Source organism: Onychomys torridus, chromosome 18 (assembly GCF_903995425.1).
Source record: "Onychomys torridus chromosome 18, mOncTor1.1, whole genome shotgun sequence".
Taxonomy (NCBI): Eukaryota; Metazoa; Chordata; class Mammalia; order Rodentia; family Cricetidae; genus Onychomys; species Onychomys torridus.
The window spans coordinates 9,161,229-9,181,298 of NC_050460.1; the positions used below are offsets into that span (position 1 = coordinate 9,161,229).

At 42.7% G+C, this 20,070-nt stretch overlaps 1 protein-coding gene across 2 annotated transcripts in view; it reads right to left on the reverse strand.

The window, feature by feature from the left end:
* Positions 1–20,070, reverse strand: part of Supt3h (SPT3 homolog, SAGA and STAGA complex component) — a 378,162-nt gene that overhangs the window by 13,059 nt on the left and 345,033 nt on the right. The window contains exon 12 of one of the 2 annotated variants that reach the window (XM_036167201.1): positions 7,619–7,766. The exons of the other annotated variant lie outside the window; for it this stretch is intronic. Coding sequence (XP_036023094.1) covers positions 7,725–7,766 — 42 coding nt within the window. The 3' untranslated portion in view covers positions 7,619–7,724. Of the gene's footprint in view, positions 1–7,618; positions 7,767–20,070 lie in introns of those variants that run through there. 2 annotated transcript variants of the gene reach the window in all.

Sequence of the window (20,070 nt, forward strand, 5' to 3'; positions counted from 1 at the left end):
GGACAAAGTGGATTGTGAACCAAGATAATTCCTTCTCTCCTTAAGGTGCCATTTCAGGTGCTTGTCACAGCAGTGAGAAAGTAAGGAGAGAGCACGCTGGTCTCCGACACAGTGTTTGTCTTTAAGGAGGAAAACTGTGGTCTTCTGCAGTTCAGAGATGTTGGTGAGTAAGTTAAGTGAGCAGTGACAGGAGATTAAGCAGATCTTTTTCAAAGGCTTCTGAGCTCAAGTGTAAATGAATTTCCATCAGCCAACACCAGAAGATTGTTAAATATAAAACCTGTGCATGTGGGGATAAAAGTGAAGTGCTGCCTCAAGACTGGCCCACAAGAAATCATCATCTGGCGCAGGCTAAAGGCGCGTGGAGAGATGACAGGGCCCAGGAAGAAACAGGGGCTGAAGGAGTTTGTGGAAGCAGAAGAGGCCATTGCCAGGAGGAGAAAGGAGGGAGAGCAGGTAGAGAAGAGACAGGTTGATCTCCCTGTGTCCCCCATACACACAGAGTGCCTATGAGACTTCATTCACCCCCACACTGAGCACAGAAGTGAGCCTCACCTCCAGCCTGTGAGCTTCAGAACACTAGCTGTGAGAAGCTGCCACATCTCACCCATTTCACTGTCTGGTGAGGCTTTTAATAATTTCTAGTTAGCATGCATAATAATGGGTTTCAGTATGGCATTTTTACCCATAGGTGTCATTGGCTGTGGTTCATATTTGCCCCCCTCCACTAGTTCCCCTTCTGCTTTCAGATACATATGTGTGTATACTGTATGAGGGAAGAGTGCTATTTTTATTTCTTCCTATCACCCTATCTTGCCCCCTTCTCTTTAGACCATTTTCTCCTTCATAGTACCTCTTGTACTCCATCTCTCTCTCTCTCTCTCTCTCTATATATATATCTATATCTATGCATCTGTCATCTATCTATCTATCTATCTATCTATCTATCTACCTACCTACCTACCTATCATCTATCTATGCATCTTATGAGAGAAAACTTGCTATTTTTGAACTTGGCTTGTTTTGTTTAGCCACTTTCCTGCAAATGACACAATTCACTATTCTCACAGCTTAGTGAAATCTTACTGTGTATAGACTTTATCTAACCATTCATTTGTTGATGGGCACATACAATGGTCCCATGGCTTGGTTTCTGTGAACAAGGCAATGAGAAGCACAGTTGTACAGGCACCTCTGTGGTATGCTGACTTGGATTCATTTGGAATATAACCAGAGGCTGTACAGTTAGGTCGTATTATAGTTTCATTTTAGTTTTTTGAGGAATCTCTATATTGACTTCCACAGTGAGACCCAGAACTTTCTACCTCCCTTTGTGTGTGGCTACAACTACTTGGCTATAGTTTTGAGTTGGCTCCTAACTCCTTGACACAGAGTCTGTCACCTATTTGGGTCTTCTGTCATCTGGCCCCTCAGTCTTGGCATCCTCCTGTGGTATTAGGAACATGGACAGTGACACCCATGTGGGTCCTGCCCTTGCTGGGTTAAACTGTCTAGAGCCCATGGGACTCCTCCACTCTTTGCAGGTCCCGTGGAGACGTTGCAAAGTAAACCAGTGACAGCATCATTTGCTGCTGTTTAGGAACTGCCTGGGTGAATGGGACACATATGGGCCAGTGGAGAGTGATGATATGTGGTCAGTGAATGCACAGTACCTGACCTAACCCCTTGCAAAGGAAGTGGCTGGAGGAAGTCAGTCAAAGCCCTCAGAACAGAAAGTTGAGTTGCCTGAGGCAGCCTTGCCATTTGATATCTTGAAGGGCATGAATCAGAGCAGACTGAGGGTGGAATTAAAATTTGTATATGTATGGACATTTTGCTGGCATCTATGTTTGTGTACCACATGCATGCCTGGTGCCTACAGAGGCCAGAAGAGGGCACTGGATCTCCTCTTCTGGAACTGGAGTTACAGATGGCTGTAAGCCACCATGTGGGTGCTGGGAATTGAACCCAGTTTGTCTGGAAGAGTAGCTGGTTCTCTTAAGCCCTGAGCCACAACTGGGGTTAAAAAGTTGCTAATTATGGATAGAACTGAAAAAAAATTTGTATTGCAAATTACACTCAGCCACTTTCTTTCCATTTTCTTGTTTATCACTGTACATTAGGTCCCCCAAACATATACACACAAACTTGCCAGACTAAGAGAAACTAGGCCTATTACATCAAGGAGCAGACACTTCAAAAGACCATTTCAGACATGTTCTGGACACTAGCAAACACCTGTGGACAAGACGGGGCTTATTCTGGAACACGGAGAGATAACTTGTATGAATGCATACAATAGCAGCCTTTGTAAGTATTCTTCTGGATACAGGCAGAATTCAGAAAGGAGAAGCAGTGTATGCATGCGTTTCTGAGGGTTTCCTGGTCATAGTTTATATAAGGATCCTCTGTTGCTGTGGTGTGTTTATGTCTGTACATGTCTGTGTGCAGGTATGTGTGCCTGTGTGGAGGTCAGAGGATGGCCCTAGGCATCCTGCTTTCTCATTTTCTGCCTTAAGACAAGGTCTCTCCCTGAACTTGCTTTTTGGCTTGGCTGGCAGTCAGCAAACCTCAGGATTCTTCCTGTCTCCATCCTTCACCCCCAGTTGTTGGAGTGACAGACATGTCTAGCCACATCTGCTTTTTCTGAAGGTGTTGGAGTTCTGAACTCAGGTCTCTTGCTTGCCCCAGCAAGCGCTTACCCACTGAGCCCATTCCTCAGCAACCATGCCCGACTCCTGCCAAACTCTTAAATGTATTACACTCTCTATACATATATTTAAGGTTTAAAACATTAAAGAGGAATTGGCAGACTATATTATTGCATTCTATTATATATCTTGTTTTGTTTTTTGTTTTTTTCCAAGACAGGGTTTCTCTGTGTAGCTTTGGTGCCTTTCCTGGAACTCACTTTGTAGCCCAGGCTGGCATCGAACTCACAAAGATCCGCCTGCCTCTGCCTCCCAAGTGCTGGGATTAAAGGCGTGTGCCACCACTGCCTGGTACATATCTTATTTTATATTACTTACATAATGTACAGATAAGGACTGTTTTAAGCTACAGTGAAATTTTCTTGTAATGAAGTTTTTCGGTATGAGAAAGGCTTTTCTCTTCACTATGCTCCCAGAAGTTTCTAATATATTCCATGCTGCTGAACAGTGGGGTCAAAGTGCTGGGCACAGATGCCAGTTCCATTCTGGATAATGGCACAGACACTTAACTTGCCAAGTTCCCTCTCCTGCCTCTGGGCCACACTGTGTGCACCTCAGAAAGCATGGTGAGCCTTCAAGGTGACCCACGAGGCGTCACTCACAGCAGCTTGCTCTGATTATTATGTCACTGATGAACCTGCTGACATACTATTTTCAAATTTTAATGTTTTTATTATTTATGCATTATGTGTCTGCATGAGCATACTGGTATTGTGCATCAGCGTGATTGTATGCATGTATGTGTTTGGGTGTCCACGGAGGCCAGAAGGCATTGGATCCCTTGCAGCTGGACTTACAGACACCTGAGAACCACCCCTCAGGATGCTGGGTCCTTCTGATAGACAGGAAACGCTCTTTCCAGGCCCAGATACTGTAGCTTCTGACAGCAAGTGGATGTGCACAACTATGCTTCGGTCCTTCCACTCATTCCTTTCCCTATATTTTTCTACATTTACTTCTTAGTGGGGACAGTGAGAAGAGTGACAGCTGTGTGGTCACAAGCACAAAAGGGACCACACACCAAAGGCTCTCAACAGAATCACAGCAGTTTTATACGCAGTGTTCTTGTCCCCTTGTAAGAATTGACCATTCTACGTTATGCTTCAATTGCCAAAATTTCCATGACTTAGGACAATTTGAATGGTTGATATTTTGTTTCATACTTAAAACCATGACCCCCCACCCACAGTACCACTATCCTGCTCACAACACTTGAGACTCACTTTAAGAGATATGACTTGATATTTGAGTTTCCCAGGGCATCTGGCCCTTATTTACCATCATTTTTACATCCAACTCCCACAGCATGGTTCTGTTGCTTAAGCTTGGCTGGGCACCCTTGTAGAGAGTCTCTCCTTTATTGGACACAACTGCATGGTGACGGCCGCTTACCACTGTGCAACAGCAGAGAAGATTCAGCTGGGGTTCCATGTGGAACAGAACATTGCTGGGGACTCAGCTCAGGGCGGGGCGCTGCTTTAGACACATGCCACTCACTGTCCTTACACTATGTGTAGAAGTGTTTATGTACTATGAAATACTCAGCCAGAGCACACAGGAAACCATAAAAGGTTCTACGAGATGTATACATGGTCGATGGGAGAACTTAGATGCAACCTGGGAAGGCTCTATCTGTGGTCCAGGAGGAGATGAGAGCACACATTCTCTGTAGTGACTGATTTACTTCACACAAGGGTTATACGAGCCTCATTTTGGAGTTATACTGAAAAAAATTAATAAATTTGAACTTTACAGTCTCTAGACAAACTTACTTTCTTTCAGGCCACAGATCACCAGTTATGTTTTCTTATCTTCTATGTGGGAAACATTGAATGTGGGTTGTTTATTATTTTTTAAAAACAAAGAATAAACAGTAACACAGGAACACTATAGACTGCTTGAAAATATCTGCACTTCTGATGGTTTTTTAAAATAAAAACCTTGGCCCCTAAAATTGGAACATTGTTTTTGAATCTCAACTATTATCATGTGGCAGAAAAGGTCAGTGACATGACCTCTAAAAGGCACTTCCAGAAAGTCACACTTCTAAATTTAGGTGGCAGAAGTATTTTTGTTTCCTTTACCCTTAGTCTAGAGGGCAGCATCAATTTTCCAGAAGAAAAGTTTTTTTTATTATTTGTGGGTTTACTTATTTTCAAGTTTGATCTCTAAAATACTAACAACAACGAGAACTCACCCAGAAACTGTGTATTCATGCATGACTCCGAGTCGAGATGCACGTATAGACAGAAACTGTGTATTCATGTATGATTCCGAGTCGAGATGCACGTATAGACACAAACTGTGTATTCATGTATGACTCCAAGTCGAGATGCACGTATAGACAGAAACTGTGTATTCATGCATGATTCCGAGTCGAGATGCACGTATAGACACAAACTGTGTATTCATGCATGACTCCAAGTCGAGATGCACGTATAGACAGAAACTGTGTATTCATGCATGACTTCGAGTCGAGATGCACGTATAGACAGGAACTGTGTATTCATGCATGATTCCGAGTCGAGATGCACGTATAGACAGAAACTGTGCATTCATGCATGACTCCGAGTCGAGATGCATGTATAGACAGCTCATTTACTGGCATAGTCTACTTAAGATTTCATTAAGATGATTTCACATTTATGTTCTAGGATTTATCTATAATTATAGTATCACTAAGAAATAAGTTTACTTTATTGTGTGGGATAAATATGAGAAGGCTGGTGTGTCTTTGTAATATTATCATGTAAATACAGGGTGGTGGGCTGAGAATGAGGGGCCGTAGGTTATCATGCATGGTCTCTTTAGGCCATGGCTGAGTGAGTGATCCAGGATGGTCATTTCCCCATCTTGGCCAGGCTCTTTTCCCTCTGTCAAGTGTGTGACAATTCTCAATGACCCTCATAGTTGTCTTCTCTAACTATGACAGTATGCGGCACTTTAATTTTATGGGACAGTTTACTGAAGGTTATTTCTGAGATTTCCTTCTGGTTTTTATCTATACACTATTCATAAAATTTTGTTTTACTTCAAATTTAGTCTTGTTTTAAGGATAAGGAAAAGAACTTAAGTGTAGGAAAGAAAAAGAATTAAAATATTAATATTGAGCAATTATGGGCACATCTAGGCTGGCTCAGGACAGACATAAACGACCTTGTTTTATTCTAAATTCAGCTTTCTGGCTTATGATGAAAAGTGAAAGGTATTATGTGAACTCGCTGGGCAAAACCAGATTTTATAAATAATTACCTGTCAGACGGTTCAAGATAGACAAACATACAGCAGACCAACAAAAACACAGAGCTGTCGTGTTTCTGAGAGAAATGTACGTTGAGTCTTCCTTCCCTGGGACTACAAGGAGGTTAGGAGAGTAAGATGAAGGAAAAACAAAGCCTTGCATGTTCTGGCTTGTGCTACTGTCAAATATATAATGTGGGACAGAGATGAGTTTCCAATAGTAAAAATTAGTCCCTGAAAATTTCAGACCTTCTATGAGCTTGGCAGATGGAAACCAAATACAGGAAGTGCTGCCATTTCCGAAGTGAGGATGTTTGCTGCAGGGTTCTAATTTCCATGATTAGGACGGCAAGGAAAATAAGAGCGATGATAAAAGAAAAGTTTAATCATACTTCCCAACAGGCATGGGTGGAACATCAAAACCCTTTGGCAATTTTTGATATTAAATATCTGCATTTTTCCTAACGTGCACATTTCCCCCCGAGAATGATTACTGCACATCAGGTAAATGGCAGTGCTGAACAGCACAGCACAAGCATGCTGAGACTCTGCAGGGTTTGTTCACACAGAAAATGTCTGCTCTTTTCTCTCTTTTACCTGGAGCTCTTACAGAATTAAAGACATAACTTCCTCCTGTGCAATTCATATTCAATCAGGAACCGCACCACTGCATCTGCTATATTTTGGGTTGTTCCCAGGGGTTACACTTCCTCATTTACTGGAGACCATGCCAGAAGGGCAGTCAGCTGCTCCCAGCTGGCAGTGTATCAGCCCATTCCAGACTAGGGGAGAGCTTGGGAGGGAGTGGGTGAAGCTTAGGATCCTGTGCTCTTCCTTTTTGACTTTCCTTCTGAAGGGTGTGTGTGTGATGTGCATGTGTGTGCAAGTGTGTATGCATGCATGCATGTGTGCCTGTGCGTGTGTGTGTGTGTGTGTGTGTGTATGTGTGTGTGTGTGTGTGTGTGGTGGGCATGTACATGTGTATGCAAGTGTGTGTGCATGCATGCATGCATGCATGTGTACCTGTGTGTGCATGTGTGTGTGCCTGTGTGTGTGTGTGTGGTGTGCATGTACATGTGTGTGCACATGTGCCTGTGTGTGCGTGGTATGTGTGTGTTGGCTTAGGGGAGGCACATCTGGAAAAGTGGGGAAGTGAAGCTGGATGAAGCAAGCTCTGTGAAGTAGCAGGAGGAAGGCATGAAATGACTGACCGACCCCTTTGGCGAGTGTATGATGGGAGATGGGGACAGGTGGTTTGTCCTGCCAGGTCCATCTCTGATGGGTCATAGAATGACTGTGTCTCTAAAGTGCACACCGAGACCATCAACAATGCTGGAAAGCACAGTTGGTGGGTCACTGGGAAGGGAAGACTGACTCACTCTGTCTCTTTGTCCCAATCTGAATCATAAAAAGGCATCATATAAAAGGCAGACTAAACACTGGAGGGAGAAAAGCATAACACTGCATTTAAGATTTATGAGCTGAGGGCAGCAAACCCAGGCCCAATTCAAAATTCAAAATTGTGTTGTGCATTCTTGTCCACCTACACACCATCCCCAACATCCTGCCATTAATTAGGCAAATGGCCCATTCAGTCAACAAGGCTAAAGAGGCTGGGAAGAGCTGCAGCCAGGCAGTTGAGAATCAAAACCAAGCAGGCCACTCCCTAGGGCAGAAGAAGGTGAATTCATATTTTATTTTCAGCCAGGCCAGGGAAGAATGGCCTCGGTGTACTGTCCCCTCTCTTGTTGCAGCAGGCACAGCCACGGTCCCTCAGCAGGCCAGGAAAGCCATCCCACTCCTTCGGTAGGCACTCTGGCAAAGACAAAGAAATCTGCAATGAATTATCACATCAAGTCAGACAAGGAAAGGAAGCAGAGGCTTTCTTCCTGTTTTGTAGACTGCTGGCTACAAGCTAATAGGGTGCTTAATATGAAGAGTTCTGGTGGCAAAGCTTGAGCGACCACTTTGTCTAGTAAAGTCAGTGTGGTTAACAAGTGGTTAGGGAGTCTATTTTGGGGAAGTGGGTGATATGCAAAATAAGGCATCCCATTTTGTCCTGTTAATGGATTGCTGTTGGTTCAGCCAAGGAAGAGCTGTGCTGGGTCTGTTTGTCTTTTGGAAACATGTGTTCTCTATTCCACATGCTCCATAGTCAGTTCTAACTAAGCATCTTAATAGTCTATAAATTACTGACTCACTACTGTCTTCCCAGGCCTGATTTATAGTCTGGAGGGGAAGGCTGTGGGAACAGACACCAACCTTTCCTCCTCTCCAGTGAGGCCATCTAAGGCACACTGCATATTACTGGCAGTGTGGACAACTCAAGTCTTCTGGCCGCTCCTCTCTGTAGATGTACATGGAGGCAGACATACGGATGCTCACGGTAGGATGGATCGTGACTTTCCAAACCAGACACTAGTTGCAACAACACAAGGCACTCCAGAGAAGGAAAGTAGTACTGCACCTCTCATCTCCGCTAAGGAGCCTGCCTTTAGAAATGGGGAGACCAGGCCCACAGTGACCCCCCTGACTTCTGGAATCTGACTTTGTGCTGAAGAGGACTCTCACAGCTGAGAGTCAGGGCTGAGAATGAGATCCCCTCACCGGCATGCAACACATCATTTAACTGGAAACAGTCACACTTATACATTCAACTTACTGATAACGTGTTTTTAGAAAAATGGACAAATGACAAAAACCTCCTATCAGGATCTCTTGTCCCTCTAGAGCCCCCAACTCTGGGGCTAGCCTGGAGCCTGTGCATCTTTAGCTCAACACCTTCACTATCAGCAGTCATCTTGTAGGAACTTATCACAGAGGCAGGCAGCCAAGATGGCTGAATAGAAGTCCTTGTGTACAGCTGTGCCTCACAAGAGCCAGGATGAGAGTCAGCAAGGAACCAGAGAAAAGAAAGCAAAGTGCACCTTCAACCCCTCCAGAGCAGGAGTGAGAACAGGGAAGGGGGAAAGGCCAGAGGCTTCTGGAAAAGCAGCCTGGCCAAGACCTGCTCTGTCCTATAGAAGGAACTCCCTAACCTAACCCCATCCCCAACCCAAACTGCCACAGCAGTGTACTGCTAGATGCCATTGTGTCTTAGGGGCCAAGAGCCAATTCTCTGATGCCATAGGAGGACTTGGGTGACTGTATCCTTTAATGGGGGAAAGACAATCCTTTCACTGTCCCGTAGCTTTAGGACCATCAACTGTGACAGTCCCAGGTCTGAGTCCCTAGCAAAGGTCTTCTTTCCAACCTACAGCACTGGGACTGAGGTTGTGGTAAACTGCAGGCTTTGTCCCTACCTGTCCACTGTGATCTAGGAAGGTTCTATCTCATTGCACAGATAGGAATGCAGCTGCCAGCAGCCCAACCTCTAGCACATCTGTGTACACCCAGGGGAAACTAGGGCAGCTTGCTCCCCCAGCCCACAGCCTGTCCCTGGCTACCACGGGCAGGTCACATCCATGTCTTGCAGATAGAGAGCTGTGGTTGTCAATGTTTCAAATCTTGTCCCCAGATGAGCTTTCTCCATGTAATCTGAGGACAAGCCTGTCTTGTGCTCTAGTAGGGTAGATACCAAAGTCACCTAAGACTACTGTGCTCAGCCCATGGGGCCTAGTGAAGGTCTCCTCCATGTCTTATGCCTCCAAATGTGTGGATACATGTGTCATACGCCCAAATGTTACCTGCATAGGCCTTGGGAGACCTAGGAGTGATTTCTTCCATAGTCCATTGCCTTGAGACTGTAGTTGGTGACAAACCCCTGATGGTATTATGTACCTCCTTTGGGGCCAGGAGACAGTCCATGGCTCTGTGATGGTTCTCAGTGCCACTAGCCGTGCTGTCTCCCACACTCATCCTCAGAGTCCCTCAGCACTGTGACTTGGGGACTATGAATACTCATCAACGTTTAGTCTCCTGTGATTCCTCCCAGGTACATATTCCACACCATTACAGCTATGACAAGGGATAGCACAAGCAATTAGCAGTGTGTGAATTTGCAGAGTCTGAAGACATATACCTTTGGAAGCCTGAGTTTATTGAGAAGTCTTACAACTATGGTCACAGAATGTTTTAGGAGCAGTTACAGTTCAGACATCAAAGACAAAGAAATGATACAGATGTTTTGAGCTCCAAACTCATAGCACTGATCCAACCACCAAAGCACTCATCCATCTGGCATCTGACATCCCATTTAAATAAGAAATAAAACAAAAACCAAATCTCAAAACCTCCTATAATAGTTACTTCATAATATTAGAGGCAAATGTTACCAGATGTACAGACATTAATGTAGAAATGCTAATAACATGACAGGAAACATGATACTTCAAAGAAATAATAATTCTTCACAATAGATCCCAATTTAAAGAAAATCTACAAGACCTTAAAAAAATCCAAATTTAATGATCCTAAGTAAACTCATTGAGATAAAAAGAGAATACTGATGCATACTATGAAGAAATCATAAAAATAACTTAGGATATGAGTGAGAAATTCACCAAAGGCATAGAAATTATAAAGGAGAGCTAAATCTTCAACTAATGAAATTAAAGATGAAGCAGAGAATTTACATAAAAGAATGAACAGAAGAAAGGATTTCTGAACTCTAGAATTAACCTTGTCAGCTAAAAAAAAAAATCAGATGAAGAAAACTTACAGAAGACATATATGTGAACAAGTATTTGTTTTATGGGAATTTCACAAAGTGAAGAACATAGAAAAAGCCATGAAAACCTATCACTAAATAATAGCTGAGAAGGACCCACATCTTCAAAGAGACACGGTCACCCAGATATAAGAAACTAAAAGGACCCTGGCTGCATTTAAAGAAAATAGATTTTTCAATCAAAATTTGTAATATAATGCTGAAAGTGCATGACCAGGAGAGACCTGCATTTCAGCAAGAAAAAAGCATCAAGTCCCATTAAAGGGACAGTCCATTACACTTATGGCAGCTCATTCAACAGAACTGTTATAGGTAAGAAGAAGGTAGGCATGTGCAAAATACTGAGCGAAAAAAACCCTGGCCACAAAGGATATTATACCCAACCAAACTATCCTTCAGAAATGAAGAGGAAACAAAATGTTCCTCAGAAAAGCAGACACTGAAGGAAATCACCATTATGAGGTAAGCTGTACAAGAGATACTTAAGGAAGTCATCTACGGAAAATGAAAGGGTGATAACTACCAGCATAAAACCACTAATATTCCAGGCTGGAAAGGGGCTCAGTGATTAAGAACACTCTGCTCTTTCAGAGGGTCTGCATTCAGTTCCCAGAACCCATACCAGGCAGCTCACAACCACCTGCAACTCCAGCTCCAAGGGACCCAATACCCTCTTCTGGCCTCCGAGGGCATTGCATGCACATAGTGTATATATGCACACTCAGGTACACAAACATACATATAAAATAAATAAAAGAATCTTTAAAACAACATCAATAACTAAGAAACCCACAAATATTCAAAAATCAGGGTAGAACATAGAACAGAGAATCAAACTTCAGTATGATAGATCCACCAAACCACATAAATAACTAGAAACTAGAAAGAGGTTAGAAAAAAACCAAACAATTTACAACAAAAACTACCCTCCAAACCCAGAATACAATTGAATAAGATAAAATAAAAATGAAAGGAGAAATTTCATGTCTGTCAACAATATGATGATAAATGAGTTAAATTCATCAACCAAAAGGCAGGGAATAGCTGGATGGGTTAAAAACACAAGTGCCAACTGTATGCTGCCTACAGAGATCTCACTTCACCAGTAAAGATTAAAGGTTGGAAAGAGATACACAACAAATATGAAACAAGTCCGCAAAGAGCCATACCATTAGAACAAAGCAGGCTTTGAATTAAAAAAGAAAAACTGCCTAATGTCAAGGAAGCTCCTTATATATTAGTGAAAGGATAAATTCAGCCAGAAGGCACAGCTAAATATATACGCACCCAACCTGGCATTCCTTTATATTAGCTACAAAGGAAGAGATAGACTGTAATACAACATTTTTGGGGGACTTCACCACTCCACTTTTGTTGATGGGTGATGATGGAAGTTTTAAAATCTTAAAAACATTATTATTTTATGTGTATGAGAGTTCTGCTTCTGTGTATGTATGTGCCTTCTGTCCTTTGAGTCTAGAAGAAGGTGTCAAACACCCAGGAGCTGGAGTTGCAGTGGTTATGAACTGCCATGTGGGTGCTAAGAACTTGGCCCCAGGTTCTCTGCATAGGCAGAGAGTTCTTAGTCACTGAGCTGTCCCTCCAGCTAGCTCTCCAACTAGGAAACATCTTGTTGAGTCCTACTGTAAAGCAAATGGACTTCCCCGACATTCTCCTGAGGCCTGGTTCCCAGTCTTCTCATCAGCGCTTGGAAATCTCCAGGACAATCATCTGTTGGGCCAGACATGAAGTCACAATTCCCTTAAAACACTTGCAATCCTATCGTCTGCTCCGGTGACAACAGATCAGAACTGTGAATCACAAAGACAAAGTAGAGTAGACGACAGGTGTTGACTAACAAGTGACTGAAGGGGCTGGAAGGGAGATGGCCATTTCTGAAACAAATGAACGTGACAACAGCACATGGGAGAGATGCAACACCAGGAGAGTCACTACAAATTCCACGTGAAAACAATAGACCCCAAGGGAGCAGAGAAACAAGAACACACAGACTCCCGGACCGGGAGGAAGGAAGACAGAGCAGAGCAGAAACTGAGACAAAAAGTTTATGCAGAGGGATACTGCTACCTAGAGCCACAGACAGACTGCCCACAATTCACGCCAAGTCAACAACTTTCTCAGTAGAGATGGAGAACAGCACTCGAAGCCTCGCTCCCAGTCCTCTCTCAGAGCTCCTTTAACTCTGACTGTGCTGGACGCAGAACAGCTTTGGACTGAAGCACACACTCTGATAGGACTGTGGGAAGAGACAGAAGAGCTGTCCTGTAACACAGGTCAGGGCCTTAGCCTTGACTGAGCCCTGCAACGGTGCCTCCAAGAGGCTTATGGGGAGTGAGACTTCAGCTCTGCCTCTGATATTTCACATTTTACAAACACAATGGCAGCCCTTCCTGTATTTGGCACATCCAGGGAGGCATGGGGCCCTGAGAGTGCAGGGCGTTCCTTCCTAGGGGTGAATGGCTAGGTGGTCTCTGCTTGGGGAGGAAGGCTCAGCAGGAGATGGAGTCTTGGCTAGTTTATCTGAGAAATGAGCAGGTTTATCCTTTCCAGGTGGGTGGGAGACGAGGCCACTTCCACAGCTGGTTTATCACCGTTCTTTACACAGACCACAGGCTGTAGCGGAAGCTCCTTCAGGAGCCTGGCTGAGGGGAAAGTCACACTTAGAGCTGACCAGTGTGGTGTCTGTGAGTTCTCTTCTGGTGCTAACACAAAGGAACAAACAAGCCTGTGGAATCAACAAGGGCAAGTCAGCCAGCCAACGCCCTGGGGCCCCTGCCCAGAACCGCTGCTCTGGCCTTTTGATGTGTGATGGATGGATGTTGGCCATGGAATCGAAGCACGGGAACATCCCAAATTTGGCATATTTTCCTGTCAACTCCACAGGAAGATGGAGGAAGACAACTTATCTCTGTGTCAACTATAAATTTCATGTGTTTGTGCCCATATCTTTACACGTATTTCTGATTAAAGTCTTCAGACTGTATGTAAACAGCCAGGATTCCCACCCACAATATTAGACTTTTCCCAGACAACCTGCTGCTACCTGCTCTCCACCCTGGGAGCTCCCTTTTCATCAAATCAAGCTGGTTTCAATGGCACTTGCTACTTTGTGAATCTGTTAAAAGCTCAAATATTTTAGCATCTCTCAAAGTTAGCTGTAAAGATGATAATGATAATTAAAAATTGAACTTTTAAATTTCTGGTTGTTTTTATGCTTTTAAAAGTTGAGACTGCAGCTGATTCTCAGTTTTTGACATTAGAAACAATTCTTTCAACTGCACATGACTAGTAGTCCCTGCTACACGGTGCCACAGGCGTTTCAGAAGTGTGAGCTGTACCTTTAGAATAGCATGTTCTTTTTTTTTTTTTTTTTTTTTTAGTATGTACTTGGATAAGCTAGTGAGAACACTTAACTTCTAAATTGGTTTACTTCTGTCTTTAAAACTACAAACTTATCCTGTAATTCCAACACATACTGTTGAATGTTTCATGTGCCAGATATCTGATAAATCAGTAACTGCAGATCAGAACTCTCCCTTCCTCTTCCTAGCTCAGACTTAGATTTTATTTTACTTTCACTTCCCCAAATTTCTGCTTTTCAAACTTTTCACACAAAAGAGCAATAATTCTGTCTGAGGCCCCAACCCACTACAAATACTTCACTTCTCATGGGCCTAACAGAGGCGGCTTGGATTCCACTGAGTTCCTATACATTTGCTTAATTTGATTTTGGCCCCTCTTCCCTGGGCTCCGCTCAGTGTAAAGCACACTATGCTGGGTGGTGTAAGGACACGGAGACAACTGAGACAGACCCTTGTCACTGGGCTTCCAACTGAACACCAGTGCTTTGACTCCCATAAAGAAAATGTGTGAAAAGAGTCATTCTCAAGGGGAAAGGAGAGAACAAAGTGGCCTTTTTGTTTGCTTTTAATCTAAACAATATTTTATTTTAAATAAAAATAAAAAAGCATGAGATTTTTGTATTTCTCAAAATATGGAGGGAAAATATGAAAAAACGTGCAAATACATGGTTTTATGGTTTATAAAGTACTTCCATGTCCATATCTAACTTGAGCCTTGCCACAGACAAGTTCAAAGGGTCTCAGATTTTAGAAATGTATGACTACTGAATAGTAGATATAGAATTTAAAACATGGGGCCCACATTCTTTCCATATTCCACAGTCTTACATTCAAACAACCCCACCCCCAATCTAGCATAATTTATTCTATCTGGATTACTGTTGACACAAGAAACTGAATTCTAGTGAACATGGCCTAGGGGTAAATTAAGATTTAAAGTCCATCAGGCTAATAAAATATTTCAGAGTGCAGGGACAGTTCTTGGGGGTCAACCACCTTTAGCTTGGAGGCATTCCCAACCAGAACTTATTTTCTAGGCTACACTGAAACATTGAAGAATACTATGTAGAAAACTATATCCAAATCACTTGGAGACCTTATAAAACTAAACCAAACTGGGCATGGCAGGAGGTTCTTATAATCTTGGAGCTGGCAAATCAGAGACAGGCAGATCCCTGGGGCCTTGCCTGCTTGGTGAGTTCTCGGCTACCTTAGGATACTTGGTGAGTTCCAGGCTATTGAGAAACCAGTCTTAAAAACAAAAATGGACAAGTGATCGAGGACCCATGGTCAAGGTTGTCTTCTGGCTTTCACACACACACATACAGGCACACACACACATCAGAGCACTTAGGGTCTAGGGTAGTTTAGAAGACACCTTGGGGCTTTGGAGGCAAAGTGAGGGCTGCTAAGGTGGTAGCATGGCTATATCATTAATAGGTCCCTAAGACGGTTTGTCCATAAATGGCCACTTTCAGAATCTGTTGTGATTATGCAGCAAATAGTATTTCTCAGTGAATAACCCAACATGAGCATCTAGTGAACTTAATGCTCACAGTATGGCTTCTCCCCAGACCACTGATGGTTACTTCTGTGTAATGTGTCTCACTGTAAGCTGTCTACAGACTGCTCATGTGTTTTCCCTGCCAGATGCTGAGATGCCACCCTTAAGGGACACAGCTGGGATGCCAGCCACAGCATGTTTAATAGCATAGACAAAGGGATTTGGAAAATAAGCCCATGAGACTAAGTTGAATAAACGCTTTGCTAACATCTAGAATCAAGGAACAATAGTACTGAAATTAGGTTATGTCTTTGTGAATTTCTACATCTCAATTTTAACAGATGAAGACAGTAGTGTCCAAAGGGAGTGACCTATCAAATGGTGCTGTAGTGAGAGCCTGGGGACCCTGACCCAGTCTGGAGCGCTTCATATACACTCCTGACTCTGTTCAGAGCTATGTATTTATCCTCAACAGGGAAAACAGATGTAGGGAAAGAGATGTTTTTTCTGGGTGAAGAGCCCTTGGGAATGGAACAAAAGAAGGAGTCGGGGCGGAGACTTAACACTGCAGACAGTACAGCGGATAGCTGGAAGCTTCAACCCCATCTCTGCCTCTTGTATAGGATTCACAAGGCTTGGAGGGCCATTCCAGCTGAGTGCCATAAGTGATCATTTTGATAAATGGATGAAATATCCAAACAGTTAAGCTAACACTGGATGGGGCTTTCTGCAGTGAAGGTGTGTGTCTTTAGGACCCTTCGAGGCACCCATGTGTTTCTGGTGAAGTCTTACCAAGGCTGTGTCTGGGGTCTGACTCAAGCTTGGACACACACCACAGCCTGTTAGGGGTCTGCTGGAGTTGGCTGACTGTGCTGAATGTGAGTGACAATAAAAAGGTTTGGAACATACATGGACTAAATGTCGGGCAGACTTTATGCCACAGAAGGTCTCCTGAGTGCTTCTCTCCACAGGGGTGAGATTGGCTTCTGGAGGCCTGCATGGCTCTGCTGGGAGGGAATGACAGGGAGGCAATGGTTTGAACTGGGAGTGAAGGTTTTCATCAGACCGTACTAAATACTGGAATACTCAGTTGAGCTGGGGCTCCGGAGGTAGGTAATTTCCGAGTTTTACACACAAAGGTGTTGTGGGTCAACTGAACTGGCTTCCTTTTGCCCCACTGTACCCCACTTTCCAGTAAGCAGGCTGTTTGTCCACCACCAGCCTTTTCCTTTAAAACACTGTTTATTTATTCAGTTTTTAATATTTTCATAAACAGTTTAGTAAGCCTAGACAAGAACGGGTTTATGTTTTCATACAGATCCACATGTACTCTCACACTTGTCCCCATTACCTTTCCCCTCACTCTGGTCCTCTCATCCCACCCCACATTTCTATAACATCTAGACTCTGGGTGTGAGAGAAAACATACAGTATTTGTCAGGGACTAGCTTGTTTTGCTTAGCACGATCTCCTGTTTCATCCATTTCCCTGCAATTGACAGATGACTGAATAAAACTCCGTTGCACATTGACACACTGGTGTGAACTAGCCTTTTCTTTCTCTCTCTCTTCTGGAAGCAACAATGAAAATGATATAAAGTTGTTTCACATTTGAGAAAGATTGCCTCAAATCCACAGACCCCACAGACTCAAACTCGGCCATGCCCCTGTGGGTTTGCTGGATTCAAATCTGAGCCCCTTCCTGGTCCCTACATTTGCCTCGGGAAATGACTGTCCACAGAGCATATTGCTTTGCTTTAACACAATAAGCTTTGAAGCTCTGGGACTTCATATCAAAGCTACGTAATAGTTTCTTAAAAGATAAAAAAAAAATGCCTCCTTTCTTTGCTGCTCTGTGTCTGCCTATAGCCCAAAGATTTAATTATAATGAATAAATCTGAATGGTGGTTTGAGACACTTAAAATCAAAGTGGAAATCATGACTGAATTTCATTAGCAAGCATAAATACAAATAGGCACAGCTTGTTTGCAACACTACAATGTGACTTTTCTCTTTTTAGTAATTTCACTCGGACTCTGGTATTTCAGAGAATCTAAATCAAACCATATGAGGGATAGTTTTGTAGATGTGCAAAACTCTTCATTAGATGTTTTCCATTTTCTAGACTTCCCTCATGTTATAGATACCCCGGGAAAGTCATAGTGGGACCTGGTCAGATGGCACAGCCTTGATTTGAGAGCGGCAGGGGGAATGCCCTTTAAACAAGAGCTCTTCTTTGACTGGCAAAATGGGAAAAATATATAGCATTAGAACCTTTTCTACTGTACATACCCTGGGCCTTACATACCTAGAGGGACTTATAAACCTTATAAACCTCTGGGGATAAGTCTTACTATACAACTCAGGCTGGCCTCAGACTCTATCCTCCTTGTCAGCCTCCCAAGCATTGGGATTCCAAATGTGTGCCACCACACTCTGTCATTCTGTGAAGGCTATGTTCTGACTGTGTTTCAGATTCCTCCTCCATTACATGCTTGGGATATTGCCAATTTGGTTTGGCCTTCTAAATACAAAAATCTCTAAATGTAGTTATTAGAAGTTATCATTTCTAATTGCCCAAGTCACTTAAAATTACATGAGAGATGTATTAGTTCTTCTGTTATTGTTCTTATTAAGCAAAATAATTTAGTGGCTGATATAAGCCATACAGTATTTTATAACAAAAAGGTTTTTGTAAATGTCAACTTTAGAAATTTTATGAGATGAAAAAGTATATAATTCCCATGTGAACACCAGTCTTTCCGTAATACAGTATACACTTGAACACATTAAAAGTTAATAATTAATGCCAGTAATATGAAGCTTTTATTCAGCTACTTTATGCATAATCAAAATACAAAGGTCTACCATTACCCCAAGTAGCAAATGTATCTATAACCCATGAAAAAGGTGCTAAAGTGGCAGGAGCTCCTACCAGAAACAACAACGGGTGGGGGCTCAGCCCTATCAACCATTAATTCTCTTTCCCTTAATTGACCAATTGCCCTCTGAAGGCACGGACTTTGCTATTTGATTTATTTTTCTGTGTTCAGGGTATAACCAATGCTTCAGGGTTAATCAAATTCAGCAGCACAACCCAAAGACCATACACCACAATGAAAATGGATATTTCAATCCAGGGATATGAGGGATGTTCAACACATGCAACCAACAAACCTAACACATCACATTAAAACAGTGAAGGATAAAAATAATTATGTTGTTCAATAAAGGAAAATATTTGATAAGATTCAACATTCTTCATGACAAGAAAGGAGGCACAGGGGGTTGAGGATTTAGCTCAGTGGTAGAGCGCTTGCCTAGCAAGCACAAGGCTCTGGGTTTGGTCCTCAGCTCTGAAAAAAAAAAAAAAAAAAGAAAGTGGGCACAGGAGTATCAGAATTCATCAAATATGGGCTGGATAGGAAAGATCCATAGCCAACATCATAACATCAGCAGCAAAACAAGGGTGTGCAGGCTCACTCTTGTTCAATACAGCACTAACAGTTTAGCAATTAAGCAAGAAAAGGACATAAAAATAGGAAAGGAGGAAGTTAAATGATCTGCTTGCAGATGGCACAATCCTCTATGCATCTAAACCTAAATATCTCACAAAAATCTTTGAATTGATAAATTCATGAAGGTAGCAAGGTACAAAGTAAACATATAGAAACAGCTTCACTAATGATTTGCTGGTTAAGAAATTGAAAGCATTCCCATTCATGATAGAATTAAAAACTTAGAATACCTAGGAAGAAGCTTAATGAGGAGCTCTATAACGTAAATTACAAAATAATGACAAAAGAAATCAAAGAAGGTACCCAAAGTCAGAAAGAGATCCCACATTCATGGTTAGAAAGATTAACTGTTAAAATGTCCACTAACCAATGTAATTTGAAGACTGAATGTCATTCCTCTTCACAGAACTGAAAAAAAAAAAACCTCTGAAATTTCATATGCAAAAGACACTAAAAAGCTTGAGCAAAAAGAACAAAGCTAGAGGTAGCATAACATTTGATTTCAAGGTATACTGCAAAGCTGTAGTAAGCAAAACAGTATGAAACGGGCACAAACTAGACACAGACACTAATGGAAACCCTAGAAACAGATCCACATATCTGTGCCGATGCATTCTTGACAAAGCTGTCCAAAGCGTACACAGGAGAAAAGGCAGCCTCTTAAGAAAGGGGCCCTGGAGAAACTGGGGGGCCACCACATGCAGAAGAAGGAAACTTGATTCTTATCTTTCACCTCATATTGAAATGAGCTCAAAATGAAATCCAGCTATCTATTTCCAGTGAAATGCATGGAATGGGAGGATGCCATGCTAAGTGAGGTAAGGTAGGTGTGGCATGTTAGTTGGTCTCCTTTTGTTGTGAGACCTGAGAGAGACAAGTTAAAGGAGGCAAGATCATTTCGGGTCATGCTTTTGGAGGATTTGGTTCATCATGACAGAGGGCCATCCAAGACCATGTTCCTTATCTCAGCAGCTGGCCTTTTCCACCTCCTTATTTTATTCTGTCTGCACAATCCCAGTCTAGTGGGATGGTGAGCCCCTTCATAT